At 40.6% G+C, this 18660-nt stretch overlaps 1 protein-coding gene across 1 annotated transcript in view; it reads left to right on the top strand.

Moving 5' to 3' along the window:
• Nucleotides 1–23: 23 nt before the first annotated feature.
• CCDC38 (coiled-coil domain containing 38) overlaps nucleotides 24–18660 on the top strand; it is a 41670-nt gene continuing 23033 nt past the window's right edge. The window contains exons 1-5 of the mRNA XM_012664050.1: nucleotides 24–81; nucleotides 6841–6894; nucleotides 8297–8397; nucleotides 9637–9799; nucleotides 15487–15551. Of these exons, the coding sequence (XP_012519504.1) occupies nucleotides 42–81; nucleotides 6841–6894; nucleotides 8297–8397; nucleotides 9637–9799; nucleotides 15487–15551 (423 nt within the window). The 5' untranslated portion in view covers nucleotides 24–41. The remainder of the gene's footprint in view (nucleotides 82–6840; nucleotides 6895–8296; nucleotides 8398–9636; nucleotides 9800–15486; nucleotides 15552–18660) is intronic.

Below are 18660 nucleotides of genomic sequence, written 5' to 3' on the forward strand. Positions count from 1 at the left end.
GGTAATACCGCGAAGAATGGCAATCAGTAATAAACCTACTAATGGAAGCCCCTCTTTTTTGGTCGGCTTGTCACATTCTGGGTAAATGAGGTAGAGATTATTGTCCCTATTTTTCAGATAAGGAAACTGAAGCTCGGAGAGGTCAGTGTGGGTTGTACCGATTATGTGGCCGTGCGGAAGGGGGTCGCCGAGGGGCGAGGGCGCCCGGAGCGTAAGGGAGTGATGGGGCGGGAACGTCTGCCAAGGGGCACGGGCGGGAACACTGGGGTAGACCCCGGGAGGGGGCAGACTGTGGTGGGAGGGGACCTCTGCCCAGGGCCAGGGCGGGATCCTGGAGACAGAGCCCCTGGAGGGAGCACGACGGCAGGCACCTGTGCCCAGGGTCGCGGAGGTCCGCAGAGGCCACGTGGGGGTGCGGAGGACCGGCTGGCGGGGGGGGGGGGGTTGCTCTTGGGTCCGCGCGGCCGCGAAGCAGGGTGGCGGGTGCCGCGCACTTTTCGGTTGGCCTGCTCCGCTCCGCATCCGCTACCTGACGGTCCCGGGATGAAGGGGAACCCGGGCGGGGGGTGATAGAGCCGAGACGAGAGGATCGATGGGCGCCTCCGCCCACCTTCCCCACCACGCCTTCCTGAAGGATAGGTTGGAACCGCTCCTGGATTCGAACTCGTAGAGGTAAAACAAGCCTCAGCTCGGTGTCCGCCCCAGCCCAGCCCACCCCAGCTGTACCTGGTAGGGTCTACAAGCCGGACACAGAATCGCGTTGAAGGAAGAGGGTCTGTAATTCTCACCCACGTCTCTTCCTGCCTGTCAATGGCCATGAAAACACTGGCAGGCACCGGCTTTTGTTTTGACTTCTTAATTACTTTCTTTTGTTCATACACTTTTATTACAAACTCTGTGTTAGGGCCTGTGGAAGGTACAAAGACAGGAAACGCACTTTCTCTGCCCCGCAAAGACTTTACAATCAAAAAGAAGATAGATACGGACACAAATAATATACTATAAGAACAGGCAAAGCCTGCAGAACCACAAAATATAAAAGTAAGTTCATTTAGTGTCATTTTAAAGCCATTTAAAAGTCTAGAACGGAAAGCAAAACTCCTTTAGATGACCACAATAAATAAGAATATATTTTAGCTTCATATTATGGCCTATGAAAGATCAGGTAGAAAAGAGAAAGGAATTGGAAAATAATTAGATAATTTAATGAAAGAGACCCTAAGGGGGAAAAAGAAAGCCACCGGAAGATGACTCACAGCTCAGATACACAATCATAAACAGATGTGTGCTGTCTAGACTTTGCTTTGAAAAGTTTATACATATATGTTATATATATAAATTTAAGTGTAAGTATATTTAATAAGTTAATATATATATAATAAGAAAAGTGGAAATAGTGGGGAACAGAAACATGTAAAGTCACTAATCATAGAGAAATATTAAAATTTTATTTTATAAAATCTCTGCTAAAGATAAAATCTGTTAAATTTTGCAATTATAAGTGTATTTGCAGATTTATGCAATTATAGGTATAAAGGATGGGTTGACATTATATTAGATTATAATAGAAAAATAGAAGGTTTGGAGGTCCCGCTTCTGTTACTTATGAGCTGTTTGATCTCAGGAAATTTACTTACAATAATTTCCCTAAGCTTCAGTTTTCTCATCCTTATCATGGGAATAATTGGTTCTGCTTTATGGGCTTGTTTGAGCTTTAAATAAGATAATGTAAATCACTTAGCCTAGTGTCTAGCTCTAAACAAGTAATAGGTATCATTATTAATAATAATATTAGTTTATTTTAATCCTGATATTTGTCTTGCTGTTCAATTAAGTTAAAGATTAGATTTCAGCTAACAATACTAGTTCCTCTCCTGACTTCATGAAAAGTACCATGTACTTAAAGCTTACGAGTTCTTGACAAGTTTAAAAGAAATTATACCTCTTTTTCGTGGGCATTTGTATCTGTGGGTGAACTGAGTGCATCTGATTAACAGTCCAGATAGACATTACCTGAGAAGCCCCTGCAACCAAGAGGTTTGCAGAAGCAGGAAGGATGAGTGGATTTCTCTCCTTCTTGGTTACTGTTCAGTAATTACAGAGGGGTAAGGATAACACATTTTCCCTTGGTAATAACCAACATCCCTATAGCAGGTCTTAGTTTTCTTTTTTTTTTCTGTTTGTTTTTTTTTTTTTTTTGAGACAGAGTCTCGCTTTGTTGCCCGGGCTAGAGTGAGTGCCGTGGCATCAGCCTAGCTCACAGCAACCTCAAACTCCTGGGCCCAAGCAATCCTTCTGCCTCAGCCTCCTGAGTAGCTGGGACTACAGGCATGCGCCACCATCCCCGGCTAATTTTCTTTTTTTAGATATATCTATATTTTTAGTTGTCCAGCTAATTTCTTTCTATTTTTTTTTTAGCAGAGACGGGGTCTCGCTCTTGCTCAAGCTGGTCTCGAACTCCCTTTCCCCTATTCTTCCTTCCTCTTAACCTCCAGTTATTATTTTCACTTTGCAAAAGGGTCAGTCAGAAATGTCAACAGAAAAGCCCACAGAAAATAGTTAGCTTGACGCCATCAGCGCCTAAAGGTCAAGCTGAGAGTAGTTTCCTCACCCTTATGCTGTGCTTCTGACCCAATCAAAAGAGGCAGGTCATGGAGCAAGCCAAGGACCTAGTGGCTCCTGGCTTTCCGGTAAACAAAAAATTGCTAGCTCTGGTCTCTCCATGTCCTCTCCAAGGACACAGTTCACAGCCCTTGCTCCTAGTGTTTGTCCAAGGTAGGTGGGGAGGAGGTGGGGAAAAAAATTTGCCAGGCATTGGGTCTGAGAGAACCTGTCTAAATCCTAATAGGCATGCGGGAGAAAAACATAGCTTTTAATCTCATTGAGATAATCTGGAAATCCATTTTCATTGAGTTGTAAAGAGGATTGTGACAACCAAACACAAACTGTTTCGAATAGTATCTGGTAGACAGTGTTACTGTTAACTTTGTTTAGAATTGGTCTAGAACTTTAGGATTGGACCTTATAGAACTCCACTCTTCTTTCCCCACTTTCCTGGAGTTTGGAATGTTAAGAATCTGAACAAAGTTGAGCCAGGTCCTCTAAATTTGCGCTGAGATTGCTTGTAGATTCCTCTCAAGTGACCAGGCTTTGAGAACTCTGATTGGGGGTTTCTTAAGAAAGCTAGTTGACAGTTGTGTCCCCATTCTTCTCAAATGCTGGTGGTTATTCACAAGACAGTGGACCAGAAAGAGGACAGATCTGGACAATATCTACTCTGCAGAAAATATAAGTGATCACGTCTCCATCAGCCTACTATAAGGAGGCACTTTACGTACACTAAGTGTTTGAAAATTACAGCAAGCCTGTAAGGAAGGCATTATTATCTATATTTGGTAGAAGACTCTAAGGTGCCCTGAGCTTAATTCTCTAGGCCTAAGAGAAAGCACTGGTACAAGTCAGAGGCAGGAGTCAAAACTCTCTGCCCTGCAAAGGCCAGGGTCTTTCCACAGTGCCATTCTTACTTCCTCTGCAATGACACTCATCAAAAGACCCAACTCAATGATCACGTATAATTGCATAAATGTTAGAAGAATACAAGAATTAACTAAATCAACCAGCATGGTGTTCACTTGGGAGAACAATATATTTTACACTCATGTCTCTCTTTGTATATATAACAGATATCTCAAATTTAACATGTTCCAACCTGAGTCTGTGATCTTCACAACCACCCCCACTGCCTTCTCTGTCTCCATTGATAGCAACTCCATCCTTTCTTCTGCTCTTCATCTTGTACCCCACATCCAAACCATAAGCCAATCCTGCAGGCTCTACTTTCAATATATCTAGAATGAGACCACCTCTCACCACCTCCTTTACTATGTAAGGGACCCCTTGGTCTCCCGCCTCCTGCGGACTGTAGCCTCCCAACAGGTCTTCCTCTGTGACCCCTCATCCCTTTCTACCGTCTCTTTTCAGCTCAGCAGTCAGAGTGATTCATTGACTGAATCTCCATTTCCCTGAGTAATCCCAGAGCCCTAATGATCTCAGACTTATCTCTCTAGACTCATCTCTCTCTCCTCCTTGTCCTCTGTGCTTACATCCCACTGGTCTCCTCACTGTTTGTGAAACACTCCAGGCATCTTCCCGCCTTAGAATGCTCTTCCCCACGTGCCTGCACTCCCGTGGCACTTACTATGCGAAGGCTGGAGGTGTTAACTCACCTCAGGGAAGGCGGGCTTATCCCTTTTGAAAGGTGAGGAAATTGAAGCGTGAGGGGCATAAGGAGAGTCCATGCTCTTCATCATTTAGTCTATGCCACCCGTAAAGAGGATGCCTTGCAGTCACACACCATCATTTTACATCCCTGATATTTCTGGGCACTTTATAATTTTCATCTGTTGGAAGTTGAATCTGCACACATATTTATGATGCGAATTTTCAGGCATTTGCTACATAGTCTGATTACAATCTCCCTCGCCTTCAGTACAGTGCCTTTGTTTAGCCATCCTGCTGTTTTTATTTTGCACAACAAAAATGTTCACGGCCTTTGACTTTTTTTCTGGTTGGGAAGGGAACTTTATAATCCTTTCCTAAGAACAGCTGGTTCTCATGCTCTCACGCCCTACCATTTTTTCACCAACCTTCATTAATTAATAGAGGGATTCGTGTGTATGGAAGTAGGGAAGTATAACAACTCCCAGAGGCTGCTGACTGCGTTTACATGTTCTCCGAGTTATGTAAGAGATGGAATTAGAGCAGACATCTGCTCTTAGCAGTTGGCTTAGAGGAACAGAACTTCCAGTTTTCTGTGAATGAGAAAGTGCTAGAACCCATGGATAAACATGCTCATTGCAGGTAGACTTTTAGGCTAAAGAGAATGGGAGTTGGGAGGGAAGTGAATTTATTATAAATAGAAGGATCAAAGGAGCAAAAGGGTGACAAGCAAAAGGTGAGAAGAATCCTAAAGGTGAGGATGAGTGCAGAGTGCAAAAATTAAGAAAATCTACCCATCTTTAGTACTAGCCATCCAAATTCCAAATACTTACCAAACCACAGATTGTCACCAATTTTTCACCCATCCTCCTTTTCTAGCTATCAGAATAAAAGTAATGCCTGTGAAAAAATCTTCAGTCATTAGAAAAAGTATAATATCAATGCTGTAGGTTTTTTTATTAATTTTTTCTCTTTTGTAAACTTCAACATAATTTCTCTACTCCTTTTCATCTCTGTTTTTATAATCACTGGAACTAAAATCACATGCTAATTATTATAGTAAATATTAGTGCATAATAAATAGCTCCTCAGTTCTGAGTCAGTCTGTAAGCCAGGCACTCGCTTGGTTAAATCTATCGCTTCCTCGAATCTTCCAGAAAACCTTAAGAGGTGGAACTGCTATGCCCACTTTAGGGCATAGGAACCAGAGGCTCAGAGATACCAAGGAATTAAAATGTAGGCTCCGTGAAGACAATGGCTTTTGTTCTCTTTTGACTTTTTAAAAGTTGCCCTGCCTCCCACACCTAGAACAGTGCCTGCCACACAGAAAGTACTCAGTAAATATTTTTTGGATGTTAAATGAACTTGCTTACACATCCGTAAATGTCAAACCAAGATTGGAAATCAAGCGTGTCCACTCCAACGTCTGTGTTCTTAATCACCTGCTACTGTGCTTCTGGGACATTTAGCTCTTAAACGTGGCTCTCTGAGATTACTGAGGCATACATTTAAATGGGCAGCCCAAAATGGGATGTATTGTCCCATTGTTCCTGTTGTGGGCACACCTTTTTGTATAGACTCCTGAGTATCCTTTAGCCCCAAAATGAGTATATCTTTATTATTTTTCTCATTGTAACAGTTACAGAAGCTCACTGAGAAATTTGAATGATATTAAAAAATATAGAAACCAGGGCAAGGATTAGGGTGAGACACTTGCCTCAGTCACAAAATTTAAGGAGGAGACAAAAAACTCAGTAATCAAAATAAGCAATATTTTAATTTGCTATTTTAAAAAATAAAAATTAATCCAAAAAAATCCATGATGAACCAAATATCAAAATTATAAATAAAGATGAGATCTGTGGGTCTGGATCCAGGTAAGGCAAGTGAGGCTCTGAGTTTTAGGTTCATATAAGTACAGAGTCAGATGCCATCTGTATTCGAAATTTTGATATTTCATTTATCATAGGTTTTTCCTGCATTAATTTGAATTTTTTTAAAATATTACATTAACGTATTATTTTATCTTGATAACTTAGGATTTTTTTCCTTTTGGCAATTCCTTACATTTTGCAGCTAAGGTGAGTACCTCGATCACCTAACCCTAATCCCAAACCTGATAAAAACAAAAGGAGAGATTGTACCAAATCAAAGATAATCACGGTTAATGTTTGGTGAACAGTTTTTCAAACACCTCTCAGATTTTTGGATGCAATTTTTTATCCACAATATTTCTACTCTTGTAGTATTTTGTTTTTTACTTATATACAGTGGACAGAGGTAAATAGTGACTATATCATTTTAAGGGGCCATATGGTAATATATATTAATAGTCATATTGCCATAGGGCAATTAATCTTATGGGTGTACCATAGTTATTTAGTCAAATCCTATTTATTAAATAACACTGAACAAACATTATTGCATATACTTTTTTGCCCACTTGTCTGATTATTTTCTTGAGATAAGTTTCTAGGATTGGAATTGCTGGGTCAAAGGGTTTGTGTGTACACTGCTTTTAAAAGCCACAAAGGCGGATTGGGAGTCACTGGCAGTTGAACTTAGCCCTTTTACAAGATGTTTACAGAATTTTAAAAAATACATTTATTTTTCTTTGGACAGGACGAGGAGACAAAATGTCATCAAATTTATTGCCGCCATCACCGAATCCTGAAGGTAAAATGAGATTAATCAATAAGTTCTCACTTTATGCCTAGTACAGTTTGGCTCCGTAGCAGATTGGGAGAATAAAAAAAGGAGAATGCTACACACTGAGCATAAGATGTGAAGAGTTTATAAACCACCTGCTGAAAAGATTCTGTTCTACTTTTTAATTTTAGGGGATGCATTAAATTGTCTACAATCTCTCATGACAATAAAATAATCAACTCAATTATTAGTCATAATAAAGGACATGAATAAATAAACTTTATCAAAATCTCTTCTTTCCCTGACCACCCCTTTTCTCCTCATCCTCTTGCTTATTTGTAAGTATACAAGGAATAAGTTTTTTTCACTTATAAATCTGGCAAAGATTTAAAAATTGCATAACACCAAGAGTTTGTTATGGGTAGCACATGCTCTATAGGCATCCTCCTTGGGAAACAATTTGGTACTATCTGTATTTAGAATTAAAAAGTTTGGCTACAAGTGACAGGAAACATAAAACAACTGTGGCTTAAACGTGACAGACGTTTATTCTCTCTCAGGTAAAAGAAGTCTGTATATAAGCATTCCAGGCCCCACCTGGAGGCGTACATCAAGGGCTCAGGCCCCTCCTAGCTTGTTGCTGGGCTGTATTTTTGGTCCAAGATGGCTGCTTCTGCACCAGCGATCATGTCCATATTCCTGCCAGCAAGGAGGAGAAAAGGGGATGTGGGAAAGATGCCTAGAAGTTGCATTCACTACTTCTGTTGATATCCCCTTAGCCAGAACTTAGTCACATGCCTATACCTGGCTCCAAAGGAGGCTGAGAAACATAGTCTTTACTCTGGATGCTCATGTGCCAAGCTAGAATTAAGGGCTCTACTTCTATAAGTCATATGGCAATTCTGTGTTCAACTTTTTAAGGAACTGCCAGACTTTTCCAAAGTGACTGCGCCATTTGCATTCCTGCAGTGTATTTGGGTCCAGTTTCTCCACATCCTCTCCAGCACTTGTTATTATCTTTGACTTTCTTTTCAAAGACTCTCTAGTCGGGACTGAAGCTCTTCCAGAGGCTGGTGGCTGTGTCTGTTGCTGTTGAAATGGTGGTGTAAGGGTAACGATGGAGATACGTATAGTGATGGGAAGGAACATCTTAATATCCCAAAATATGATCCTACTATTCTGTTAAAGACCTCCTTATTTATCAACTCATTCCCCATGAAGCACTAATCACTGTGCTCCATGCTGTGAGAAACAGACAGAGAAGCTGAGGCTCCTGCCCAGGAGATGTGGAGGTGAGGCTCTCTGCATCCTCCCTTCTCAGAGACCCCCATATCTCACTCACTCTACCCCGGCTGGTGGGATCCTTACCATTCTGGTCAACAGAGGAGGGGTGACAGAATTCATTCATTTTTTCTTTCTTTTTTAACAGATAAAGTAAAGGATGACTCAATCAAAAAGGACAGGCCTTATAAGATCTTTTTCAAAGATCTCTTTATGTTCAAAGAAAATGAAATGGCAGCAAAGAGAAAGGTAAGGTTTTATTAAAACCCCAATCCAATGAATGTTACAATCATAGCCTCTTAGCCATTGCTCTTGTGAACTCTGCTGGGTTAAGATGTGGAGTCAGCTACTGACACACACAGGTAGGGGGACAGCATGAACCGGAACAAAGGAACAACATCCAGCACCTGGTAGGGACCCGCAAAGACTGCCACCTAATGGAGGAAGACAAAGACACCCCTACAGTCCAGTGTGACAAGTACTGTGTACCCTACTTCATTGATTCTAACACCCACTTTTTCCACGTTTTTGTACTTCTGGAATTGGAATCTAGCCTGCATAGCTGGATGTCATACATCATTGACTGTGCATAAAATAATAGTGCATCTTACAGTAAGTGGCATCTTAGAGTTGATGAAATACAGTCATAGAGGTATGCAAAGGAGATATAGAGAAAGGAGTGCCCATCTTTGTTTGTGGGAAGAGGGTGGTGGTGGTGTGTGTACAGATTTCACTGAGGAGACAACAGGAGCTGAGTCTTCAAGAATAAGTCAAATTTGCCAAGCAGATATGGATAAGACAATGCATATGTGTGTGTGGATACAAGTGGAGGAGGGGGTTAGAATTATTTGGTCTGAAGCTAAATCAGCAATGAGGCTAACTTTCCCACTGTGTCTTGCAGAGTTCATCTCCCTACTTGTGTGGTCATTCCTTACATAGCCTGGTTCACAGGTCAGGAGACTTACTTTCTTTCCTCCCAGAGGAAAAGGTTGATTACAGACTTTCTTTACTCGAATTAGAATGAGGAAAATATCTAGAAATGGTTAATGACTGATTTGTCTGCTGGGTTTTTTTTTGCACGTGTTGTAGTTTTGTTGAAATTACCCAAAATTAAATTGAGAAAAGATTAATGAAATTAGAAGCCTGATTTAAAAAAAATCTACTGGGGAATCCATTTCCTCTCAAGTTTTCAATGCCACAGAACCAACCCTTGGAATTTTCACAATTTGCCTGCATTTTGAGCAAGACAAAATTGTGAAAAGAAAGCCAGGAAGACATTTTCTAGTCTCGTATTTGTAATGCACATGTTTAATAAAGGTTAAATTTTTTTATATTTTTGCTCACATTCCTTCGATGATAAGAGCTTGGGGATGCTTCTTTAATGTTAATATCATTTGTTGCAAATGATATTTTTTATATGATCACTAATTTTAAGACAACATTACTTTAGCACGTTAAAAATTCTTCCAAACTTTTCTACTTGGGCAGGAAAGAGTTATGAACCATAACATGAAAATCCACCAAAAGTCTACTTTTTCATCCCGAATGAAGAGTCGTTCACACCTGAAGCAACTAGTTTTCCGCTCTGACACAGGTGGTAGCTTTGAAAAGTTTGGGCTAGATCCTACTCTTCTTCTCAAATTAACGGAAGGTAAGTCTAACACTCTTTGTTTAAGAACATTGTTTTGAATATTTATTATTAATGTCAGGTTTAGGGGACTTATTGGGGGTAAGAAAAACAGAAAGTGTGCTGTCTTATAGTGGTAGGGGGAAGCTCTTTGTAAATGGAGGTTGAGAGTTGAGAGAAAATCTATTTCAAATAAGAAACATACTTTTCCAAGATGACTGTTACTCATTTTCATGGCTCCCAGGAAGAAAGTTACTGCCAAAATAATATAGTATTAGAGTTGGCAAAGGTGGATAAAATATAAAGGTAACGGCTCAGTTCTAGATGTGGAACTATAGAAACTTTCTAAAGATGAAGAAGCCTTGGCTGTCCAGGACATAGAACTCATATATCCAGAATCAAGAAACTAATATTAATAGAATTAAATAAGCTTACCCATTGTTGCAAAAACATAACTGGTTTTAATGACCTTTGGCGGCAATATGTTAAAATACTATAAGATGATGATTATTGCTGTATGAACGAGGGCAATCTGGTCATCAAGTGTCATGGATATTTCCTGCTTATCAAACCAAGAAGTGCCTCTAAATGAGATAGAAAGTAGTTTGAAGTTAATGAAGTTAAAGTGATTAATGGTAGAATGATGGAGTCATAAAATCTTCCCCCAAAATGAATCTTTTTTTTTTTTTTTTTTTTTTTTTGAGACAGAGTCTCACTGTGTTGCCCGGGCTAGAGTGCCGTGGCATCATCCTAGCTCACAGCAACCTCAAACTCCTAGGCTCAAGCGATCCTCCTGCCTCAGCCTCCCGAGTAGCTGGGACTACAGGCATGCGCCACCATGCCCGGCTAATTTTTTCTATTTTTAGTAGAGACGGGGTCTCGCTCTTGCTCAGGCTGGTCTTGAACTCCTGAGCTCAAACGATCCGCCCGCCTCGGCCTCCCAGAGTGCTAGGATTACAGGCATGACCAAAATGAATCTTATCAAAATTTTTAAGTTAAAAAATTTAAAAGAAGGAAAGAAGGAAGAAAGGAGGGAAGGACATACATAAAAGTGCCCAGGATTTGCTTTGGTAACTTATAAAAAAAAAATCATCTGACTCCCAAAGCCCATGCACTTTCCCAAATTATGAAAAAAAAAATCTTCAGAGAACAAGAAAAAAACCACTTAGGAAAGTGCTTTGGGTTCAATAATTAATATAGAAAAAGGAAGCCGTGTTCACTTATTTAGAAGATCTTGCAAGTGCATATATAATTGTATGAAAAAGCAGCAAGTGACAGGCAACAAGGTGATGCCGGTGACTATACCACAAGCTCTAGGGTGTATCTAGGTTCAGTCCTGTGTCTCATAGTTCACCTCTGTAAAGTGGTGAACTCTAGGTCATCAAGAGTGTTTAAAATGACATGTGGGCCGGGCGCGGTGGCTCACGCCTGTAATCCTAGCTCTCTGGGAGGCCGAGACGGGCGGATTGTTTGAGCTCAGGAGTTCGAGACCAGCCTGATCAAGAGCGAGACCCCCGCCTCTACTAAAATTAGAAAGAAATTAATCGGCCAATTAAAAATATATAGAAAAAATTAGCCGGGCATGGTGGCGCATGCCTGTAGTCCCAGCTACCGGGAGGCTGAGGCAGGAGGATCGCTTGAGCCCAGGAGTTTGAGGTTGCTGTAAGCTAGGCTGATGCCACGGCACTCACTCTAGCCAGGGCAACAGAGTGAGACTCTGTCTCAAAAAATAAATAAATAAAAAATGACATGTGATGTGTTTTCGAGAGAGTTCTGCACAAAGTGGCTGATTTTTAAATTCCTTGCCACTCCAGCCGTTCTGATATAACTAGGAAGTATGGTGTTGCAGATAGCCTGCTTCGACACCATTGATATTTAATGGAGAGGTTACTGGTCTCTTAAGAGTAAATGGCATCGTGTAGACTCTTAAAAAGGAAGTAGTAAAATCGTTTGACATTATCCAAGGCACACTGGTCTCTGTCAGCAATGGAAACCAGGTTGTCAGTTTCTGCTTATTGCACAGATAAGCAATTTGGACATTTTCACTTAAAATAAAATCGCCCTCAGACCGTGTTTCCAATCAAGAATTGAGCAAAACCCCTATTCCTCACCCTTACGTTCCCTGCCTGAATTCTGATTGAAAACAAACGTACATGAAAGTAAAATAAACAAGTGACATCACTTTGGGAGCCTAGGATATGTTATTTGTGTGTATGCAGTAGCAGCAAACTGCTACGTCCCCATCAAAGAAATCACACAGGCAACCGAGTGTCATAGATTAGATAGCCTACATGATACAAGTGCCACTACCATCTCCACGCCGGACGCCTGACTTTGGTTCAGCCCTCAAAGTGCAGCACCTCTGAACAGTGTCTCCGTTGCAGAACCCTACAGACTCAGGTCTCTCTGGCTGGCCTTACATCCACAGTGAGTGATGCAGGTGCTCTGGGGCCAAGAAGCACTGACACTTTGGGGAAAGATCTGCCCGACAGCTAGGTTAGCCAAGATGGGAAACCCACTATAATGAGTCTAATTAGTGTCAAAGAATAAAATTCCGTCTACTCAGCCTGACAGTACCACATTAAAGTAGCCTGAAATGGTGGGTTGAGCGTGGCTCTAATATTTAGTAAGTTGACAGCACAGGAGATTATTTTCAATTCAGCCACACCATTGGAAGTAACCAAATGAAAGCTACAGTAAGCACTTTCATTCTTTTTTTCTATTAAAAATGTTGGCATAAATTGAACCTGAATCTAATCGAGTAAATATGAGGGATCGAGGACCATGTTAAATAACATCACAAGGATGCAATATGCCATACTGTCGCTCCATAGATTACTATTGCTGTATTAGAGACAGAAATGGTCTCAGGAGTTTTGCAGGGCTTTGCCCTAAAGGAATATGTGAATGTGTTAGTTTGCATATCGAAAGCTGCCTCGCCTCAGGAGGGCATCTCAAAGGTCAGTGACAGCTGCTTTCCAAGGTGACACTGCAGTCTCAAACCTGTGGTTTTTGCCTGCTTTGAACGACAAAGCAGGTTTGCATGGAGCCAAGGGATGATAGCTGATCAAAGAGTGCCCGCCAGAGAGACAGACACCTGCGGCTAAAAGCAATTAGCCCAAGGGACAGTTCCTGCTTGACTCCTGACTACCTTTCTCCATCCACAATAACTAGATAAAGAAATATAGAGCCACTATATCTCTGTTTAACCCTTCTGTTAAGTGGTAGCTTTATCTTAGAACTTAGAAGTTTGTCCTTGAAAGATTTTGTAACCGTTTGTTCACAGAGATAGAGTTAGTTAAGGGATCTATAGAAGCCGTCTGAAAGACTTTTAACCTAAAACGAACTACCTGTTATTATGTAAACCTGTTACCCCTGGCAACCGATCTCTGTACCTATAAATACCCATGTGAAACTTTATTCTGGGCCTCACAGTTCACAGAAATGCTGTGGGGGTCTCCCGAGTCCCCCACTTTATAAATCCATACTATTATAAAACTGTATCTTCGTCTCTGTGTATTCTTTTATTTCTATATTCTTTTATTTCTATTTTCTATTATTTCCTTATCCTTTGCGAAGACCCCTGCCTAAGGGACCCGATTTTTTGCTGGGAGCGTAGCTAACTCCCCGCACCAGACCCCTTACGTGGGAAATCCTACAGAGAAATTGACCTGGTTTCTTGAACAAATGAATGGCATGGAAAAAGTTAGTGTTGGGAGGTGTGGGGAAAGGGGGTTGGCTGTTATAGACAAAAAAAGAGACTTTAGGAGCTGTACCAACCAAACTGATTTTTGTTTAGATTTAAATTTTTTAAATTCAAAAATGTGTTTTTGAGACAACTGGGAAAATTTGAACCCAGGCTGAGTATAAAATGACACTAAAGTAGAGTTCATTTTGTTAGAGGTATAATGGTATTATAGTTATGTTTTAATGCTTTTTATCTAGTAGAGATACATACTAAAGTATTTATGGATGAATTGATACAAGGGCTTGGATTTGCTTTAAAATATTCCAAGGTGGGAAAAATTGAGGAGGGGTGGCAGTAAATGAAACAAGACTGGTACAATGTTGATAATGTTGACGTAGGTGACAAGGTACAGGTTCATTGTATGACTCTCTCCTTTTATGAATGTTGGTGATTTACATACTATAAAGTAGGAAGAAGTGTGGAAAAGATGACTGTGTGCTAAGTGCTCATTGCTTTCGTATGTATTTTATTTAATCCTCAACAAAACGCTGTTAAATGTTTTTGCCTCCTCTTTGCATCTGGTGAAAATGGGTTAATGGGGCTGAGTCACTCACCCAAAGTCTCTGAGTGAATGCAGAATTCAAACCAAGCTCCAAAGCTTGTTGTTCGTTACCTCCCAATTAATATTTAGTAATGATTATAATAATCATTTAGCCATTGTTATTGACCTCAAAAAGTTAAACGAGCACTCATTCCAATTGTATTGTTTAAATGATAATGGCTAACAATTATCAAGAAGTTATAATGTAAATACTATGTGTTTTATAATACATTGCCTTACTTCCTTCTTACAACACCATGAGGAAGTAATGTGTCTACTTAGGCTTATTTATGCTTTGGGAACAAACCACTCCTAAATTTCAGTGTCTTCCAACAACAGAAGTTTAATTCTCATTTACTTTTCAACCTTGGTGCTCTTCACCGGGTCTTCTGCTGAAGGAACTGTTTCTGCCTGGGATGGCAAAGGGAAGAAGAGAAAACGGGGTGATGGTTCTCGAAGCTGCTTCTTGGAAGCAACATAGAGCACGTCTGCCTCCATTCCATGGACTACATCCAGTTGATGGTCGAGCCTGACATCTACTGGGGGAGGAGATAATCCCCTCACAGATAGCGGCAGCAAATGTTTGAGAACAGTGATCTACCACCATTGCTACCCATATTTTACACATGAGGAAACTGAGGCATAGAGCTAGCAAGAGGTGGAGGCCAAATACAACCCCAGAAAGATTGTGGCCTCCAGTGCAGCGCAGGCTCAGTGGTTATTTGGGAAATATTTTATTCCTACTTCTATCTTCATTTTTACTAAGAGAGTTTATTCTGTACCACATTCTGTTGGTTTTTCACACAGCAAACATTATTGAGATGCAATATATGTACAGTTTTCCAGAATGAGGAAAACTTGAAAGGAAATTTTTGGTATTTTCTATTGCTGGATGGTAAAATTAGTTGTCTTCCTTTCCTTTACTGCCACAAATTTGGTTTGTGATTCCCAAAAACATTTGCCTAAGGACTTCAGTTTTATGTCTAGATTGGCCAAGCATTAAGATTGAAAGCAGTCTTATTTAGAGTGAAATGGGCTTAGGCGATATATCCCTCTTCTCTGCCATTCATTAGCTGTGTAATCTTGGACAAGAATTTTGACAGCTCTAAGGTTTAGGACCTCACTAATGGGATGGGAATAGTAGTAATAAGTGCCTTAATTCAGGTTGTTAGGATTAAATGATTTAAATGTATTTAAAGTGTCTAATGAAGTTCCTGGAGTATGCCGGACACAAAATAAATGGTAGATACTATTATTAAATTCATTTTTGAGTGGTTAGGAAAAGTTTATTTGAAGGCATATTATTTTTTTAATGTTTAGATACATATTATATGCATTAATTTAACTATATGGCTTTTATTTTAGACAACATCTTTGAAGCATAATGAACTAAACTTAAGTCTATTTCAATTTCCTTTATAGGTTCAGACTCAAAAAGGACTGTCCATGAATTTATTAATGACCAGAGAGACAGATTTCTGCTTGAGGTAGTAGAAATAATTTCTTTCTCCCATTAGCCAAATGGAAGACTTCTTGCATAGCATTGTCCAGTATTTACTTTGACATTTTATTTTCCCATTATATGCCCCAAATCCATTGGCAGAACAGATTGATTCATTTCTGTGTTCATTTATTTGAAAAATATTTATTGTTTACTATGTGCCAAGCAGTGTGGCAAACAAAGACCATGCCCTCAGAGAGCTTACATTCTAGTAGCCTAGGTGAGGTTCCATATTTCTAGAATCGATCAGGAAACTTATTCTAGGAAATGTCTGGTCCCAGTTTCTGCCTTTTTCCCAATTCTTTCTCACACAACCAGGGTAGCACCGGAGAGTCCCACTTTAATCCAGATTTTCCTTTGGTTGAATATGGTGGGAATCCAAGCACTCTGGAAGTCCAGAGAATCCTGAAATTCTTTCAGCTTCCCTGACACCCACTGATGCCAGAAGAGAATGCCAGGTCCCTGTTGGCATCTTTTATAAAAATAATAGAGGCTTCTATCCTACCATCAACCTTTCATCCTACCATTCTACCTTTAACTAGAAGCCAGGCCTATACCTGAAAACATAATTTAATATCTCTATAGGCATCCTCCTCTGCCATAGATGAAACAGAGACACCAAGCACTTAACAGTAGGAGAATGATGACAAAACAAATGAACTGAATCTTATTTATACCTCTGTTGTCAAGTCTCTGATCACCTACAGAAGATAATCTTCTTGATTAAAGTCTTTGATGCTAATGAGTAAATGAAAATGTACTTGACTTTGCATAATTTCACATCACACATGTTGGAGCATAAATCTAGTGAGTTAATACTGTCGTAGGCTGCCAGCCGCAATCAGCATAAAAGATCTCACTTACAGTAACTGAGAACCTGATGCTTTTGTTCATTAAATATCATTCCCTGGGCATGAGTTTGGCCTTTATTATAAAATCCTGCTGACATACCTGATGCCCCAGACAGTTTAAGGTGGTGCCTGACCAATACACGAGGATTTCAAGACATTTGTATTAAATGTGCCTCATTCCCCTTCTGTACTACCCTTCCCTCCCCCCACCTGCCTGTCCCAAAGTGACTCAATGGAGTCCATTTATCAAAAAGACTGTGCAGTCTGCCCTCTGTATCTGCAGGTTCCAGACCTGTGGACTCAATGAACTGCAGATAGAAAATAATAATAATAATAATAAACTATAAAAAAATAACAATACAACAATAAGAAATAGTACAATTTCTTTAAAGTACAGTATAACAATTATTTACGTATCATTTAAATGGTATTAGGTGTTATAACTAATCTAGAGATGATTCAAAATATACGGGAGGATGAGCGTCGTTATATGCAAATACTACGCCATTTTATGTAAGGGACTTGAACATCCATGAATTTCGGTGTCCTGGGGGTCCTGGAACCAATTCCGTCTGGATACTGAGAAACAACTGTATGCAGCAAAAACTTTGGCCTTGTCCAAAAAGAGTCTGGCCTTTGCCCTTGACTTCTGGGAGGTAATCCATGTCATACCTAATACCTAATAAAGGTATCTTCCTTTAAGGTAGAGCTGGCACATCCAACAGTCTTAGGGTGGGGGTTGGCCATGCCAGAAATTTTTTTTTTTTTTTTTTTTTTGAGACAGTCTCATTCTGTTGCCCTGGCTAGAGTGCAGTGGCGTCAGCCTAGCTCACAGCAACCTCAAACTCCTGGGCTCAAGCGATCCTCCTGCCTCAGCCTCCCGAGTAGCTGGGACTACAGGCGTGCGCCACCATGCCCGCATGCCAGAAATATTAACAATGTGCCTTGGAGTGGGGTTTTGGGTCACAGTCTCCATGCTAGAAACTGGAGACAGATGAACCACATGGTGGATCAATTAATCATGCCTGCCCGATGAAGCCCCAGCGAACACAAAGGCCACTGAAGCTCTGTGTGTAACTGTCACATACAGATGCTGGAGGGTAACCCATCCTGAGTGCAGGGGGAGGGAGCACGGGAAGCTTTGCATTTAGAACTCTCCCAGTCCCTGCCTGTGTGTCTCTTCCTCTGGCCGATTTTAATTTGTATCCTTTCCTTGTAATAAGCCATTGCACGAGTATAATAGTTTTCAGTGAGTTCGGTGAGTCCTTCGGGCAAATTATCAAAACTGAGGGTATCTGGGGGAACACCTCAAACTTGCAGTTGGTGTCAGAAGTGAGGGCAGTCTTGGGGACCTTGGGGACTATGCTCTGAAATTTTGTAGTTTGGCTAACTCAGGGTGACTTGTAATAGTTTTCAAAAACTGAAGTGGCTGCATGGCTTCTCTCTCTCTCTCTCTCTCCCTCTTTCTTTCTTCTTTTTTTGTTTGTGGCAGAGTTGGGACCTAAATTACCCATTTAGAAAATATTATTAATGTTAATATATTATGAATTTAATATTATGAGCAACTTTATGCTAATAAATTTGACAACATAGTTGAAATAGATTCCTTGAAAGATGCCAACTACTAAAGGTTTCTTAAGAAGAAATGAATCAGCTGAATAGCTTTATGTCTCTTAAAGAAATTGAAGCTGTAGGTAAAAATCGTCTCACAAAGAAAAATCCAGATTCACTGGTTAATTCTGCCAAACATTTAAAGAAGAAATAATTTTTATGTTACACATACTATTCCAGAAAATTGAATAAGAAAAGGGAATTTTGATCTTTCAAGATTTCAGTGTTCGGGATTGTGCCTTTCAGGATTGTGATCCAAACCCTTTCTCTTGCTCACTCTGCTCCAGCCACGGTGGCCTCCTTGCTGTCCCTGCGACACACCAATCCCTCTCTTACCTCAAGGCTTTGCACTGGAGCCTCTTCCTTCTAGGAGGAACCGTGCTCCCTGGGATAGCCTCATGACTGGCTCCCTGCTGCCTTCCAGTTTCTGTTTAATTGTCATCCCATCAGGGAGCCTTTCCTTGGCTACTCTATACATAATAGCAGCCCCTGCCCTTGCCTGTGAGCGCCCCATCCCCTTTTATCCCTCCCTGCACTAGAATGGACGCTCCCTAAAAGCAATTATGTTTATTTTGTTCACTGCTCTATTCTCACCCCTTAAAACAGTCCTGGCACACAGTAGGCACTAAATAA

The sequence above is a fragment of the Propithecus coquereli genome, unplaced genomic scaffold (assembly GCF_000956105.1).
Source record: "Propithecus coquereli isolate 6110/MARCELLA unplaced genomic scaffold, Pcoq_1.0 Scaffold85, whole genome shotgun sequence".
In the NCBI taxonomy this organism is placed as follows: Eukaryota; Metazoa; Chordata; class Mammalia; order Primates; family Indriidae; genus Propithecus; species Propithecus coquereli.